This window comes from Manacus candei, unplaced genomic scaffold (genome assembly GCF_025592945.1).
Source record: "Manacus candei isolate 608988 ecotype Guabito, Panama unplaced genomic scaffold, ASM2559294v1 h1tg000050l, whole genome shotgun sequence".
Lineage (NCBI taxonomy): Eukaryota > Metazoa > Chordata > Aves > Passeriformes > Pipridae > Manacus > Manacus candei.
In genome coordinates this window covers 17547146-17564800 of record NW_026138098.1, presented here as the reverse complement: position 1 = coordinate 17564800, position 17655 = coordinate 17547146, and the positions used below count along the sequence as shown (strand labels likewise).

Here is a 17655-nt window from a genome sequence, read left to right as displayed (position 1 = left end):
CTATTTATACAGAATTGCTAGATTGTGTACTTATACAGAATTGCTAGAAATTTATATAAAACATAGGACTGTAAAAGACTACTTTGGTCATTCCCTGTGGTTCCCCACAATCACAGGCAACTCTGAAATAATGCCTCCTCCATTGCAGCCTACAGAACATACTACGAACCACAAAACACTTTTTTCAATACCCTATAAAAAGCTAAAGGAGATGTAGCACAGCAGACCAAAGTGCATGGAAGTGACAGTGTGCCATGAAGCAAAACCAAGACACGTTGAGGATACCACCAGTATTTAATTGCCCAGAGTTCCTAACTCCATCACAGATCACTGTTTTTTTAACCAAGCACATGGGCAAATGGAGGCATCCTGATTTCACATCTTGTAAGCCTCCTGCTGTTATCACTCCCTGTGAGCAATCTCTGATGGTTCAAAAGCAAACCCCTCTTTACCTGATCACCAAAAATCATTCCCTATGAAGAAAAGAAAAAAATATAAATTGTTGTGGCACAATGCAAGCCTTTATACCATAGTAGAGATTTTTGCCTTTAAAGACAAAGTGATGGCAGTGAGGTCATTCTCATGACCCATGAACAATCAGCTTGGCTACATGGCAGCCTATACTATATCTGTACTATGCTTTAAAAAAAAACCAAACTAGAAAGCAACAGCTTATCACAGTTCACACGACTGGATACTTGAGTAACTGAATAGACAATTGGTCACTTAATATTTTAGAAGTTTGTCTCACTTTCTCTGGGAAGCTTCTGGAAATGTTTGTGTCTGATGCATGGAATCCTGCCTATTAAGACTATTCTTCAAAAGAAAAATACAGAATAGTGACAAAATAATCAAAGAAACACTAGGAAAATACTTTTTAAAAGTATGGTCATCGCGCTTAAATCTACAGCTGCTTTCAGCTGAGTAGTTTGAATTCTGCTGTAATAGGTTGGTGTTTTTAAATTTGCAATACCGCTGAGGATTGTAACTACAGTTCTTAAATTTGTTATTTGCAGGTAGGTATGTCAAGCTGGTCACAAGACCTTCACTCAGTATGTTTAATGGTCACCTAATAATATGTTCTAAACCAGATATTTTTTCACTTCAACCTCTGCATACAAGTGTCTAAAGTTAAATTGTCTTCTTCATGCTTGTGACAATTTCTAGGCAATTTTATTTCAAAGTTATGGTTTTTTTTTCCTTGCAGTGACAGTCTCCCTCTCCCGCTGCTATGACCTTGTTTCTCAGTTGTTTTTTGTGTTTCCCTAGCTGGGAAGAGACAGCATGTGCCATGGTTGACCAGTATTTTAGTGTGCCAAGGAAATATTTGACAATACAGATCTGCTCATCTTTCCCTTGCTAGAGTAACTTATTTGATTGTTTCTTCTTTACTAGCAGCCAATTATTGTGAAATCTGTAGGAACTTTACGATTTCTCTTTTTAAAATTTGCTTGAAATTAGTTCAACAAAGTTGGAACATTTTGTGGCACAATTTTACCTTACTCTTGAAGTGTATCTCGAAAGAATTTGTCTTGTTTATGTATTTGCCAATGGCGTAATAATACAGATGTTGGCATTTTGCAACCTGCTTTTCTACTTTACTTTAGGCTATAAAAGAAGAGTAAGCATAAAGAAATGCTATATATATCCCAGAAGTGCTATTATGTGCTAATATATGGCATCTTACAGAGAGCTCAGTAGGGATGAAGAAAAACCCTCATGGTAGAAATGCAAAACCTCTGCTAATAATTTTCATGCGTAAGTGATAGGGATAAGAATAGCCTAATTCCTATCGTTTCCTATCAAATAAAAGGCAGTCTTCACACTGAGCATAGTAACATTGTTTATATGATACACAATGTAACTACTCTTTGCCTGAAAAGAGCAAGAACTAAACCTAAAGAAATGGACCTAAAGAAATAAACGCACAATGAGGATTGCCAAGGGTTGAGACAGGTTGCCCAGAGAGGCTATAGAATTGCCATCCTTGGATATATACAGACTTTCTTTAGATGAAGCCCTGAGCAATCTGAATTAACCTTAATGTTAGACCTGATTTGAGCAGAGGCATTGGACAAGATGCCAATTAGTGTATGGTTCTATTCTAGATGATGTTCTACTTGATTGGGAATTTCACTGGAAATAGGAGATCCCAAAGTGGTTATATGTCATCCCTTCACACCTGAGTAACTGTGCAGTAAATCCAAGTAAGCTGCCTGCTGTTCACGGGTGGTTGATTTTCCTCTCTGTTCAGCACTGATGAGGTGACGCATGGAGTGCTATGGCCAGTTTGGGGCTTCTCAGAACAAGAAAGATGTGAAGTGAGTCCAGCCCAGGGCCATAAAGATGGTTAAGGAACTGGAGTGTTGTTCATTTGAGGAGAGGCTGAGAGTTTGGGGACTGCTCAGCTGGGAAGAAAAAGGCTCAAGGGGATCTTATCAGCATGTATAAGTACTCAGTGGGAGAGAATGTAGATAAGGAAGTCAAACTGCTCTCGGAGGTGTGCACTGACAGGACAAAAGGTAATGGGCACAAACTGAAACACATGAAATTCCATCTGATAACAAGAAAACTTTTTTTTTTTTTACTGTGAAAGTGATCAAAATGGGAACAGATTGCCCAGAGAATGGGTACAACCCCATCCGTGAAGATAATCAAAACCCCACTGGATACAGTCCTAGACAACCTGCTTTAGCTGACCCTGCTTGAGCAGATGGGTTGAATTAGATGATCTCAGGAGATGACTTCCAACCTAAACAATTCAGTGAAGTTTTCAAGTTTTTCAAAGTTGTAGAATGGCATTTTCATTAAATTTCTAGAGGCTCAGCTCCCTCTAAATATCATTCAGATTGCTACATAATTTCTATTAAGAGAAGCAGGGATTTGTTTTCCATTAATTTCCTAGTTCAGATGTGTCCCCGTAATTCTTCATCTACAAAATACAAGTAACTCTTAGGATAACTGGAGGGTAGTTGGAGACTTGCCTAGAAACAGACTCCAGTGTAGCTCTGTAGGGATGTAGCATTGTACTAATGTAGATCTACTTGCAGAATTAGAATTATTCACTCATTTCAAATGTTACTGAGAATTTGAATATTGACCAGTGTTTATTTTCTCTCTGGAATTTATTTGGGAACATTGGTATTTTTCAAAAATGTTGGAACTGCTTTAATGAAATGCTTGGAGTTCACGTATTCTTGTGTGTCCTGGCTGTTCCTTTAAAAAGATACATTTAATTCTTATTAAATGTAAATAATTACTCTGTTACACATGTAAATAATTACTCACATTCACATGAGGATGATCCAGTAGTTCTTTAGGGATTTCAAGAAACTACTCCTCAATGTTGATAATGCTTAGAAAGCAGTCTTTATTTTCTATTTGTTAGACAAGTTCATATATGTAAAAAAGGACTTGGTTTAAAAAAAAAAGTAAGCACTGTGTTCGAGGACACTCTGGGAACTGCTGAGTACAAGTCAGTGGAAGAGAAAGTCAAAAGTTTGAGAAACAGAAAAATGAGAGCAGCTGTATTTTCATCACTCATTTGAGGACTATAATCACCCTCTCTGTCATACCATGTTTCCTGTCACCAATACATGATATATATTTACTTTTATGAGCTAAGTTCATTTTCTTGATTCTGTTTCTTTCATAATATGAAAATGACTGCCTTGTTTGATTCCTCTGTTACCTTTTAACTGCTATTAGTAGATCAAAATTCTCATATCACTTATATGGACCTGTATTTTTAAATAAACCTGTTGTATGAAATGCTAGGAGTTAACTACCTTTGAAATTATAATTAATTCATAAGCATTTATTAAAATAATTTTCTTCCTTATGATATAAAGTGGGAGTAAGTATTTAAGGATCTAGTTTCCTCTGATAATGAAATGAGAGCTCCTTTGCTGCTTCTTGTTTGCTCTTTATGTTGTGGTCTTATAAGGTGCTGAAAGCCTCAACTTTCATCACCTTCAGTCAGCATCTCATAAATACACTTAGTACCAGCAGGACTGAGTGGAGAGATGAGGCAAGAATTTGTTGTCTACACTGTCACCTGGCATGGGACTGGTTGCCCTTAGAAGAACTTCAGTATGGCTTGTGGGAACCTGTACCGGTCGTGTATGTTTGCAAGTACTACAATAATCACAACTGCTGTGTGATTATTACTGTGTGGGCTACACAGTATAATAAATGACATAAGTGAGTTTTTGATGTGCTTGAATCGAACAGTGTGCATCCATTACTGGGTAAACGTGAGCCTAGCTGACTAATTTGTTTAGAAAATGTTGGGTTCTTTTTTTTCAAGTGAGACACTTAAAGTATGATTTGAAATCCCACGTAGAAACCAGTTTATTTTTAAAACAAGTCTTACCAGATGCAGTCATTTTGAAACAGCCAGGAAAGCATCAGCAGTTGCTTGTTTTAAATGCATGTATGTAAGTTTAATAATGCTGTATCATACTTAGCCTACATTCGAGCAGAGCCACTCTCACACTCATTCTGAAAAATGTCAACTTCTGCTAAACTGACAGAATGTGACTAATTAAAATATTCCCATGAGATGTATATAGTCTATGCTGTCTATTTCTCTGCTTCATGTTTAGTTTACAGTTCTGTGTTCTTTAGCCTTTGGGTCATCAGTGTGTACTTTATGGTATAATAATGCAAACAACAGTTAACAAGAGAAGGCCAAAACCATCAAAACACAACTCCTTGTTAAGCTGTTACTGTATCCTGGGATGCATTAGGCACAGCATCACCAGCTGGTCAAGGGAGGTGATTGTCCTGCTGTGCTCTGCTCTGCACTGGGGCAGCCTCACCTTGAGTGCCGGGGGCAGTTTTGGGCACCACAATATCAGAAAGATATTGAACTATTAGAGAGTGTCCAAGGGAGGGCAACAAAGATGGTGAAGGGCCTTGAGGGGAAGCCGTATGAGGAGCGGCTGAGGGCACTTGGTCTTGGTCCAGTGTCAGCCTGGAGGAGACTGAGGGGAGACCTCATCACAGTGTACAGCTTCCTCGTGAGGGGATGCAGAGTGGTAGGCACTGATCTGTTCTCTGTGGTGACCAGTGACAGGACTTGAGGAAATGGCATGAAGCTGTCAGGGGAGGTTTAGGTTGGATATTAGGAAAAGGTTCTTCACCCAGAGGGTGGTTGGGCACTGGAACAGGCTCCCCAGGGAAGTGGTCACAGCACCAAGCCTGACAGAGTTCGAGAAGTGTTTGGACAACAATCTCGGGCACATGGTGGGATTCTTGGAGTGTCCTGTGCAGGGCCAGGAGTTGGACTTGATGATCCTTGTGGGTCCCTTCCAACTCAGCATAATCTGTGATTCTACGCTGCTTCAAAAGATTTTTAGCTTTATAAACTTCTGTTCACATTGTGAAGAAATAAGCTTATACAAGATAAATATTTTAGCAGCAAAAATTATGTATGTCCTGTTGAATTACTCTATGTCTAGTTTATCATGTATTCATCACTGCACTGTAACTTTAATGGTAACAGTTTTTAATGCACCTGACTCAAACTGCCAATTGATTTGATGCACATGGAGATCTCTTGGATGGTAAATATTCCAGAGGTAAGAATGGATGGCAGGAACAGGCCAAAATTATTAAAGCCTTCTCCTGTTGCAGCACTTTCCAAAGGATGAAGGGGAGAGTGCATTGGAGGGCCAATGCAAAGTGAGTATTTATCTAAAAATGTAGAATGGAAAAGCAAATACCTAACACAGTCACAGGTAAAGTGGTGGCATTGCAGATGATATAGAAAATGCCTCCTTAGGTTTTTGTCATTATTGTTAAAAGCAGCGAAGAAGAAATTTTCCAGAAATAGTGCAATTGAAAAATGAAGGCCACTTTAGTTTTCTGGATAATTACTTGGTAATAATATGGCGCATTTCTTAGAACAGGGGAGCAAAAAGCAGATGCCCTGAACCGTGGAGGCAGCTTTCACTCGTGCTTAGCCGTTCTCTGGCTAGTTGGTCCCGGTTCGAGGAAAACACATGCATGTTCACAGGATTTGAGTAACTTAGTCCAGTGTTTATCATTTGCATTTGCGGGCTGGAGAAATGAGTTTAACTTTCCCTCTTCCAGGGCAGAAGCTGAAGTTATTTTGAAGAAGCGGTGGCGGGGCCGCAGCGGGGCCCGGGAGGCGGGCTGTGCTCCGCTCCTGCTCTCACCTCGCCCGGCAGCGCCGCCGCCCCGCTCCCCCCGCTCCCCTCAGGAGCTCCCCCGGCGCAGGGCTCCGGCCGCCGCCGCCCGGAGGGCGCTGCGGGGCTCGGCCGGGGAGCAGCGCCTGCGCGCCCGTCCCGCCCGCCCCGGGACCGGCCGCGGCAGCCGGCGGGGAGGAGGGAGCGCCCGGAGCGGGGGGAGGCGCGCCGCCTTTCTCTTTCTCTTTCGCCGGGCGCCCGCCCGAGGCCGCGGGGCTGCGCCAGGTACGGCGGGGGCCGCGGGAGGCGCCGCAGGTGCGGCAGGGGAGGGACGGGAGCCGGGCGAGCGGGGGCACAGCCGGGGCGCCGCCGCCCTCTCCGGCCGCGGCTCCCGCGGGGCGGCGGGGGGTGCTCCCCGCGGGGCCGCCGAGGCCTGCGGGCCCGGAGCGCCGGGCGGGGTGCGCAGGGAGGGCGGCGGGGCCGGCCCCGGCCCCTGCACCTGTCACCGGCCCCGCGGCTCGTCCGGAGTCTGGCGGGGCGGGGGCGCGGCCTCGGAGCTCGGCTGCCGGGCTGCTGTTATGTAAATAACGGCCCGGTGCCCCCGCCAAGTTCATGGCGACACTGCTCCTCCAGGGCATCGCCGCTGTCCGGCCAGGTTTACACAGCTCTCTCTTTGCACGTGTGTTACAGGTAGGAAATGACTCGCCTGGCACGGGAGCAGGAGTTATGAGCCATGTCCCAGTGAGACCGGCGGAATTAAGAGCAAATGCCTGGAGAAGTCCAGTTGCACAGAGCAGTGCTACAGCTCTTGTGAACTGCGGGTATCGACGCCTCTCAGACTTGCTTCTCTGGCCCCGAGCACTCTGCCAGTAATTCCTGCCCCACGAATGGCTACTCAGAGGAAGCACTTGGTGAAAGATTTCAATCCTCATATCACCTGCTATATCTGTAAAGGCTATCTCATCAAGCCAACTACAGTAACCGAGTGCCTCCATACCTGTAAGTAGTACTTTGCAAAATATTCCCTCCTTCATAAGTGATGGTTGCTTGAAGCGTGAATGTGTTTAATATGACCGCTGTGCTGGTTTTTGTTCACTGAATTTTTACATGAAATCCTCTGAATGAATTCAGTCTCAGCTGGGGTTTCCTAAACACTCGTCTCCAGTCTGGGTCATCTTGAACTGTGTGCAGTACTGTGCTCCACAGTACAAGTACATGGAGCTCCTGGAGCAGGTGCAGTGGAGAGCTACTAAGTTGATCAAGGGTCTGGAGAATCTCCCTTATGAGGAAAGGCTGAGGGATTTGAGCCTGTTCAGCCTTGAGAAGAGGTGACTGAGAGGGGACCTCATTAATATGTATAAATATCTAAAGGGTGGGTGTCAAGAGGATGGAACCACGCTCTTCTCAGTGATGACAAGCAAAAGGACAAGAGGCAATGGGCAGAAACTGATGAACAGGAGGTCCTTCCTGAACATGAGGAGGAACTTCTGTACTATGCGAGTGACCATGCACTGGAACAGATCACCCAGAGAGGTTGTGGAGTCTCCCTCACTGGAGATATTCAAGAACCCTCTGGATGCAATCCTGTGCCATATGCTCTAGGATGACCCTGCTTGAGCAGGGAGGTTGGACCAGATGACCCACTGTGGCCCCTTCCAACCTGACCAGTTCTGTGAAAGTATGTCAACTCTGCTGAATGCCTTGTAAAGATACCTCTTTTCTTTCTCCTAAGCTAGTGGTGATTGTGCTGGCTCTAACACCAAACTTGTATCACTGTGGCCTGGCTGATCACAGGTGAGATCATTAGTCAGGTCAGGTGTGCTATTCTGATAATATAACTGTGCTCTTGAAACTTAAGCTAATGTATCTGTTGACAGTGTGCATGATGGATACACAAGTTTGGTCAGTACTGGCACACAACTCTCTGTAATGTGTTCCATGGCAAAATGCAGCGAAGTACTTGAAAGTTGGCAAAATATTTATTTAGGAAGTAGATTTCTTTCAATAAAACTGTCTCAGGAAAAATATTCAGCTTGTCTTAGGCTCCTAATATATCTAAAACATTGGCGTGTATGAATTATATTAAGCGTATGAATGGTCCTGTCAAACTCAGTCATCTTACTTCCACACTTGATTTTTTTTACATGTATTCCTGAATAGACAGTAGTTTGATTGGACTTTCTTGAGAATTTGATGTCTTTCCAAAGAAGATTTGAACTCTTCTAAAAGAAGAGTAAAGGGGACTATATGTGTCTGGTAGATTTCCCATTTTCAAACCTTTAATATCAGTTAAAAGCCTTGTCTTGGCATTTCCTGTCATTTCTGCACAGTGTTGTTCTTGCAATTGTTATTGTTGTCTTGCAGTTGTTACTGTCTTCACTGTTAATTTTTACACTATGGTGTTATGTCCCCACTATATCACGCACATATAAAATTAAAACAACAGAAGCCATTGTGCAGCAGGAAAATTTTGGCATAGTTGCCATCACAGAGCCATGATGGGATAACTCACACAACTGGAGGGCTGCAATGGATGGCTATAAACTCTTCAGAAGGGATAGGCAAAGAAGGAGAGCTAGTGGGGTAGCACTCTGAGTTAGGGAGTGTTTTGGGTGTCTAAAACCTAGTGCTGGTGATAATAGAGTTGAGTGTTTAAGAATTGGGGCGAAGGCCAACAAGGCAGTATCATTGTGGGAGTCTGTTATAGATCACCCAACCAGGGTGAAGAGGCAGATGAAACATTCTGTAAGCAGCTGAGGGAAGTCTCACAGTTTCTAGCACTTGTTCTGGTGGATGACTTTGACTTAGCAATGTCTGCTGGAAGTACACTACAGCAGAGAGAAGACAGTCTAGGTGTTCCTGAAGAGTGTGGAGGGTAACTTCCTGACAGAGCTCACAGGAGTGAGGCCCTGATGGACCTGCTGTTAGTGGACATAGAAGGACTGGTGGGTGGAGGCTGTCTTTGAGCACAGGAATCACAAAGGGTAGTCTTCAATTCTTGGAGGAGTAAGAATGTTGTTTAGCACAACTGTTCCTCAGACTTCTGGGGGTTCGACTTTGGAGCCTGGTTGACAGTCCTTTGGGAGGCAGTCCTGAAGGGCAGAGGAGTCCAGGAAAGCTGTACATGCTTTAAGGAGGAAATCCTAGAGACACAGGAGCAGGCTATCCCTGTGTACCAAAAGATGAGCTGTCAGGGAAGATGACCAGCTTGGCTATACAGAAAGCCTTGTCTGGAACTCAGTAAAAAAAAAGGAGAGTTTATTAATTTGGAAGAAGGGGCAGTCAACTCAGGAGGACTGCAAGGATGTCATGAAGTTATGCAGAGAGAAAATTAGAAGGGCCAAAGCCCAACAGAACTTAATCTGGTTACTACCATAAAAGAGAATTAAAAATGTGTCTGTAAGTCTATATATTAGCAACAAAAGGAGATCTAAGGAGAATCTCCATCCTTTATTGGATACAGAAGGAAAATAGTGACAAAGAGTCAGGAGAAGACTGAGGTACTTAATAGAGGTAAATTAATAGAAGCAGGTAAATGTATTATTAAATTCTTTCCCTTTAAAGAAACTGGAAAAATTCTGGTATTAGCTAATTTTTTTTAAGATTGAAGTTTAATGAGCAGTAGTAACTTCTAAAAGGTAGGGGTGAGAGGGAAACAGTTACTTCAGAAATCAGCTCAGATTTGAAAAAATATTTTTGTTTAGATAATTTATTTGTTTATTTATTTTCACTCCCATTACAAAACAGTAATGGCCGGAGTGTTTTCAGTGGCATCTCTTTCTTTTGTTTACCTGTAGATTGAGAGCTCTTTACTGAGACAGCTCTGTTACTACCTAGTCCCCACATTAGAGGACGTGAATTTTACTGAGCTGCCCTAGAGTTGCACAGGTCTCCTCCCCAAAAAGCTGCCACGTGTTTGGGTCATTAAGTAGAACTGGAGGAAAGCAGGTGATGTTTCTTTAAAGCAAAGTTTAGTTGCCAAAGTACAAAGCTTACAGTGATGGAAGGGAAAATTAAATTAAACAAGTGGTGACATGAAAGTCTTATGTCTGCAGAGGAAAAGGTGACTCTGTGTGGCAGAATTCAGGATATCACAAAATACAATGATTTTAACTATCCTTTGATATTTTTTTTGTACTATTAGTTGCCATAAGTCAAAACATTGTTGCACAAATGATCAAAATCTGCAGATATTAATGGTTGAAGAAGCAGCATAAATTCATTAGGTACTGGGAGTACAATGTATTACTCTGGAAAGATGAAAAGCATGTATTGACATAGGTATTCTCCAGTGATCATAGGGGATCTGTTGTGATCAGTAGCAACCAAAGCAGTTAGCAGTTCATTCGCACATTCTGTGTGGTTGAAAAATGTTAGGTAGTAGAGTTCTGCTCTGAGAAATGAGTGCCTTTTTAATAAGGCATGTTTCTGATGGGTTTTTTGGAAATGTTGGACAGATAACTCCACCATTTACTGGGAAACATAAGTGCAACTTGGGCATCAGAAATACAAACTTCCCTATGCTGTGACCGAAATGGTTATGTTGCTGCAAAATAATTACTTATTCTGCAAATTCAGTGCTTAATTTCTTTTTTACTACTTCCAACAGAATGGTTTTCTCTTATGGGCTGAGACCTTTTTTTCCAGTCTGTTACACAATTGTCAAGGATGTTTAAGAACTACTGATTGAAGCAGGCTGAGTGTGAGCTAAAGGCCGTGTCCCATCATCTGTTGTTTAGTACAGTGTGCGCTTACAAAACTTGGAAAATAAACTTTTCTCAGGAACCTTCTTTAGTGTCCTAAAAAAATATCAGACTGTTTACACAATCATAGAAATGCTGGTTGAAAGGGACATCTGGAGGCTACCTAGGCCAACATGCATGAGACGAGTTCACTGCCAGCACTGTACCAGGTCAAGTCATGGCTCTGTATAGTTGACATGTGGCTTTTCAAGCATGAAGTCTCTACAGCCTTTCTCAATAGCCTTTTCCAGTGCTTCAGTCTTTACCTAGTTTTACTGAAGGTCCTACCAAATGTCAGTGTGGGACCATTGCTCCTTGTGATACTTGCCACTCCCAAGAAGACAGGGCTCCGTCACTCCTGTAAGTGCTGTTCAAGTGGTACAGGCTGTTATTAGATCACCTGATAGTGTATAATATAATTCACTTTTGGCAAATTTGTACTGCCTAGTCTTGATTACATTTTTGTCCCTCATGTTGTTGGAAATTGATTCCAGGGGCCATGATGTAATCTACCATCTTTTCAGGGAGCTAGGGGAGACTGCTGAACTGTATTTACCTGGGTCATTCTTCCCCTCTTTAACAAAGGTGGGTTTAACACACTGCCCTTTTCCAGTCATTGGGCACCTTTCATAATCACCATGATGATGGTGATAAGGTTTCATCTTAGTAAATCCTATCTGTCCTGTAGATTTGAATATGTCAAGTTTTCTCAGTGGGCCCAAACCTGCTGCTCCTTGTCTATTGATCATCCCTCTCCTTCCCAAATCATGCATGGAGATCAGACTCTGTCTGTGAAGACCAAGGCAAAAAGGTACTGAGGACTTCAAACCTTTCTGTATAACCTATTCCTAAGTTGTTTCCTTCATTCATTAACAGGCAAACATTTCGTCTAAATTTCCTTCAGCTACTAGCATACTTACACAATTCCATTATGTCTCTCACTAGTTTTAGCTATGGCTGGGCCTTGGCTTTCCTACTTTTGTCCCTCAGTGCCAGAGTAGTGATTTTATATCTTTTTGTTTCCCATCCTTGTCTCCACTTCTAATACGCTCTACTTTTGCATATTAATTAGGAACTTTGTGCACCAAGCATTTAGTGTGCACTAAGCAGTTCTTTAGACAAAATTCCCTGTACAACAGACTGGTTAGTGTAGTGACTGGGACACGGACACCCTTGCTGGTCAGCAAGAGAGTCGTTTATTATTTATTTCAAGCCTCTATTTATAGAGGAACTAGTTTCATTTCTGGTCTGTGAGCTAAGCATCTTCAACCTATCAACAAGCAATACTTGGCCCTATAAAATTACAGTATGCTTATTTCTACCTATTAACAACTAATGTCCATCTTTACACCTGTCAGCTTTCAGCATGCTTTCTTCTTTTCTTCAATCATCCTCTTGTTCTGGATCACTCAACCTTTGGCTCCACGCACATTGTAGGCACTTCCTCCCACCTTCTGCCACATTCTCTTCCATTCTGGCAATGTCCACTGCTTTGTTAACCCTTTGTATGCTTGCTCTGGTCATGATCCTCCACAGATTAGCTCTTGAGGTCTAAATAAATTTTCTTTAAAAAAAAGCCAGCCAGCTCTCCTAAGTTTCTTTCTAATGATAGTCTCCTTGGGAAATCTGACAAGCAGTTGCTTAAACAACTTGAAGTGCCATCTCCTGGAGTTCAGAATCCTAACTCTGCTGTTTAACTGTGTATCGTTCCTCAAGATCCTGGACTGAATCCTCCTGAGTTGCTTGCCTCACCTCAGGGCAGGCTGCTGTCTGTGTCTGTGTTCCTCACCAGTTTTTCCCTGTTATGAAAAGCAGATCAAGTGGTGAATTACTCCTAGTTGGTCACTCTGGTATTTGCCTTAAGAAATTATCAACCAAGGCAGTCTAGGAACTTTCAGAAATGACCTTCCATGCAGGAAAATTACCAGATGTGTAATTTTCAGTATCAAACGAATAGTCCTGAAACTGGAGTGTTTTTCAGATTTTGCTAGAAACCTGTGCTCTCACTAGGAGATCACAAAAAACTTTACTGCAGCAAAAACTCACCTTCAGACAAGCAAGCTGAGCTGCTTTCAGACTCCTCCTGCAAAAGCTTTAGTCAACGACGTGTAGCAGGTTATTTTAAAATAGAAATTTTCAACACAAAAAGTCTTTCTTGGTCATCATGTACTGAAATTATGGTATTCCCTTTCAACAGAAGGGAGTCCAGTTTGTATGTGTCTGGTAATTGTAATTAAGAGTGGAGTAGTCTCACGTGTAGTTTCTGAAAAGGGTGGTTAAGTGTATTGAAGTTTGTGTCCTGTTTTTATACAGACACTTTCTCTAAATGTAAGTGCTTGTAAAGAAGGTTTAAGGTAGCTAATTGAATACTTCATTATACATACCAAATGACTTCTGTGCCTACACTGAGATGGGTTTGATGTTCCAGTAACTGTGTGTATCTTGTGCCGCTCCTTTGCTCAACAGATCAGAGAGTAATTAACTTTGAGAGAGAAGATCCATGGAAGAATTCAAAGGATGGGTTCTGACAAAGAATTTGTCCCACAGTTAACTAATTAAACTTTCTCTTGTAGAATGTTTTATTTCAAAAATGCAATATGAAGTTTTATTTAGGTACCTCGTTAACCAACATTTAAACAGTAACCTGGGAGGAGTCTTCCCATTGAGCTATATGTGAATTTGCATAAGATATGTACTTTTTTGTTTCCCTAAGATGACATACAGCACAATCCTGACACTTGTATCTGTATTTTTCATCTAATTACAAAGGTCTGAAAGAATGTGTGAACCAGATATCTCTGTATTGGAAAACGTAACATTGTCTGTTATGGTTGCCAGCCAATTAGCATATGTCACACAAGTACTTTTATCAGCTGTAGAAAATCATCGTATGTGAATTTAACTTTTATTGTGTCTCATCTGAAATGTTATAGTACAACTGTGAAATTCAGGTTCTCATTTCTCTGGCTTGTGTACCATATCTCAAAATTCTGCAAACTGTGTACATTTTGGTTAAGCAATTTCTTTTCTCCTGTTTACTGCCACACCATGACCTACAGTAAAGCAAATGATACTGTATCATTTTGTTAATCTGTACTGGAAGTGTAAAAGGTTTTTGGTTTGGTGTTTGTTTTTTCCCTGAGGAAGTGAATTAAATATATTTGTAATTTAATTGTGGTTAAAGATTCCCTTTTTCCCTATTCTTAAACTTCATCCAATACTTAGACTTCATCCCGTTTTCTGAAAGTGCCAAGTGATAGACTTTGAAAAATGTTCAGTGATCTATATTGAGAGTAACAGAGGACACTTATACCTATCATATCTGAAAATACTGGTTCATTATCCCTATAGGACTATCATTTATCAGTTCATTACACTTGCGTGCTAGAATTTATATGTATTTTTTACCTTTACATTGCTATTGGTGAATCACATTTAGTTTTGATGGGCAAGTCCTCATAGCACCATAGGTCTCCATGAGAAAAAGTGAAAGTTGTTTTAGGTTACTGCAGTATTGATTTACAATTTCAAGATTTTTTTCATGGCATTGAACTGGCTGTACAAACACTTGATCCAGATCTGTGTGTTTGTTGGCATAGGGAATACATCCATATAGGACTGGAATAAGATTCTTGGTTCCTTATGATGTTTTTTCTGTACATATTTTACTCAGAGATCTTTCTTACACTGGAGTTTAAGCTCTTCATTAATCATTAACTCCTTTCCTGGACAGTGCATGGCTTCAAAGGGTGTCACCTTCTCTCAAGAAAAGGTATAAAGACAGCACATAAATATATTCAGACTGAGTAATTCAGTTCCTTTCTATAGATAGGTTTATATTATAAATATTTCTTTAAGTTACATTATTGTGGATATTAGCATGCTCTGTGTTTAGCAGTGGTTAGTGGTTGGGAGGTTTTATGATTTTAAATGTGGGTTAGTTATCTATCCCATGGCATAAAATTGTTGTGAATAGTAATCATTTCAGATTTCTTCTAGGTGTTAATGAAAGCCATAGCTCAGATAGGCCCTTTTTCTCTTTAGTTTGAAAACAAACAAAAAAACCCTACCAAGATAAAGATATTTAAAATATCTTTACAAGACAAATGAATTAGTCCTTTTCAAATCAGTTAGAACAGTGTCATCCGAGACTTCAAGAACTTCTCTGATGTGAATGGAACAGAGATCCTAAGAACAAGTGAAAGAATTAAATTCTTTTAAAAGAATTTCAGACATACTTTCTTAAAATGCAGGGAAATGCTTTCTGAAGGAGACTAATTCTGATTGTTTATGGAAAAAATCACTCTGTTATCGACCCTTTGTAAGTCTTTTGAAGAATTTTTGTGCTAATTCTCTAAGAGTCTCAGTTGCAAAAAAAAAATCTAATACAATCGTAGAATGGTTTGGGTTGGAAGGGACCCTTAGTTAGTTCCAACCCCCCTGCCATGGGCAGGGACACCCACCACTAATTCAAGTTGCTCAGAGCCTCATCCAGCCTGGCCATTTTCCAGATAAGAGAAGCTTATGAGTCCCAAAATTAATATTGACCAGTACTAGTTACGTTTGTACCTTTTTTGCCACTTCGTTTATTCTTTATCAATCATTTTAAGTTGGAGTCAGGTTAGAAAGACTCCATAGAGGTGCTGCTGTTTGTACCAGACAGGAGGCTTACAAAAAAAGAAAAATAAGTTAAAGACTAACTCCTTCCTTTATTACAGCAGTTAGCAGAAGAGGAACTTCATTTCCATTGAAAAAGAGCTAAGAGAATGGGGATTGATATTCTTGGAGAAGTGATTTTTGTATATATTTTGCTGTCTGTGCCTCTTCCCTATTGTATCATTGTGTGTATGTATCTGGGGTTTGATTAGTGAAGGAACAGTGATGCCTTCAGTTGCTCCCTGTACTTTGTATTTCAGGTAGGTGACAGAAGGAATGATAGTTCAGCTGGTTGTGGGAGCTGGGATGGCTGAGGAGCTACTGATCAGCTAAAGAATTCCACCTTGTGATGTTTGCCCTTGGGTTGTACAAGTGCAAACACTACATCTTAAGAAAAGCTTTGAGCTGAGAATCGTCATATCTTTTCAATTTCAAGGATAGTTTCTGTTATTTTAAGTCCTAGAGGAGATTCTCAGTCATATTAATGAGGAGATGTTATAGAAATCTAAACTACATGCATTTCAAAAGTTAAGATTTGTGCTCTGATTTCAGCATGTTCTTAAATGCTCTCTTGGGCTTGCATGGGGGCTTCTATATGGGTGATGAAATTCTCTCTATTATGTAAGTGTAGTGGCAAAATGTTTACTTTTAGGAGTATTAGTTAGAAAAAGTATGTAGAAAAATGAAGAAATGTTGTTGTAGGTACAATCACATTTGCTGCTCTGTACTAGACTTCTTACCCTCTGGAAGTGTTAGGGATTGAATGTGCGAAAATCGATTAAGTCTAGTAATTAAACAAATTATAAAAGATCTGTGATATAAGAAGAGTTCTGTGTTTGCAGGTTCTTGCATCTGTGTGCCAGTGCTAAATACCTCACAACTTCAGGTTAAGCAAAAACTAACTCATGTCCTGAGTTCTGAGTGCTGCTCTCATGGCATCAGTGTTCTCAGCTCTTTTGGAGACACCGTGTGCAGAGGACAGTGCTGTGCCCAGCTTAAAGGGCTTGTCTGGCAGGGCTCGTGGGCTTCCTGAGCTCGTTTTACCAGGTCACCAGAAATCTGCCCTGCACCCAGCCAGCCCTGCATCCAGCCAGCCTTGCTAGAACCATTTAGCATAGGAAGAGTGCTGAGAGCCTGCCAGAGAGCTCGGAAGTCTATTGTCCCATGTAAAGTGGAAAGTTCATTGTAATTTCAACCAGAGCTGTGAAGTTAATGTCCTTAAGTTAGTGTTCTAAAGCAGTTGGAAAAAAAACCTATGTAGAGGTCTAATGTGTGTGCATTACCAGCATTATCTGATTTGACATAACTCTTCTGAGCATACTAAGGCAAAGACAAAAGCAGGCTTTGCTTGTTAGGTGACATTTGTTAAAGGAGTTTTGAGATTCCTTAAAGTTGTTTTATAATTCAGATTTACCAGCTTGTTTAGAGATGCTTATGCTTCTTTAGGTAATTGCTGAAAGAAATTACAGTGTTTCAGCAGAAAGCATATTGCAATCACAGCAGTCCATTTATTTTTTCAGTCCATTTACTGATGAATTTGCAGTTGTCATTTCAGTGTAGGTGAAGTAATAATAAACAGAGGATAGAGTTTATCTCCATGCAGAATGTTGCAATGCAGTAATAGTAGCAGGCATATTTGTTCTCATCAGCTTGGTTTCCATTTTCTTATTAATAGCATTAAAATCTACAGTTTGCAATTAATCATTTGGAAGCAACAGTAGTGTAGCACCTTGCTTAATTTAATTTCAGTTTATTGGGGTTTAAGTTCACATTGTTCTTGGTTTGGGTTTGTTTATACTTGCCATGATCATGATCCTGAGTTTTCATTATAAGATTCAAGTATTAAATGTTTACTGTAAGTTCTGTCATTGTTTTTGAAAACGCTGTGTCAAAACGGAAACACTTTGAACCTTTGTACAACTTCTGTGAACTTTTCTTTTGCAAGAAGTATTTACACCAGTATTTTCAGTTGCAAGCAAAACATTGGAACAAAAATGATGTGCATAAGTCATTTTCAGATCAGCTGAAGTGATGGTTGGCTCTGCTGTGCTCAAGCTCCCCTGCACACATTTTGTCAGAACCTGCTCTTTAAGGGCTACATG

The 17655-nt window shown here is 40.9% G+C and overlaps 1 protein-coding gene across 3 annotated transcripts in view; it reads left to right on the top strand.

Annotated features, from left to right (window-relative positions):
* Positions 1 to 17655, top strand: part of PCGF5 (polycomb group ring finger 5) — a 62239-nt gene that overhangs the window by 22270 nt on the left and 22314 nt on the right. The window contains exons 1-2 of one of the 3 annotated variants that reach the window (XM_051800595.1): positions 6196 to 6440; positions 6846 to 7154. In XM_051800595.1, the coding sequence (XP_051656555.1) occupies positions 7043 to 7154 (112 nt within the window). In that variant the 5' untranslated portion in view covers positions 6196 to 6440; positions 6846 to 7042. Of the gene's footprint in view, positions 1 to 6195; positions 6441 to 6845; positions 7155 to 17655 lie in introns of those variants that run through there. The other 2 variants (XM_051800597.1, XM_051800596.1) reach the window with 2 other exon arrangements.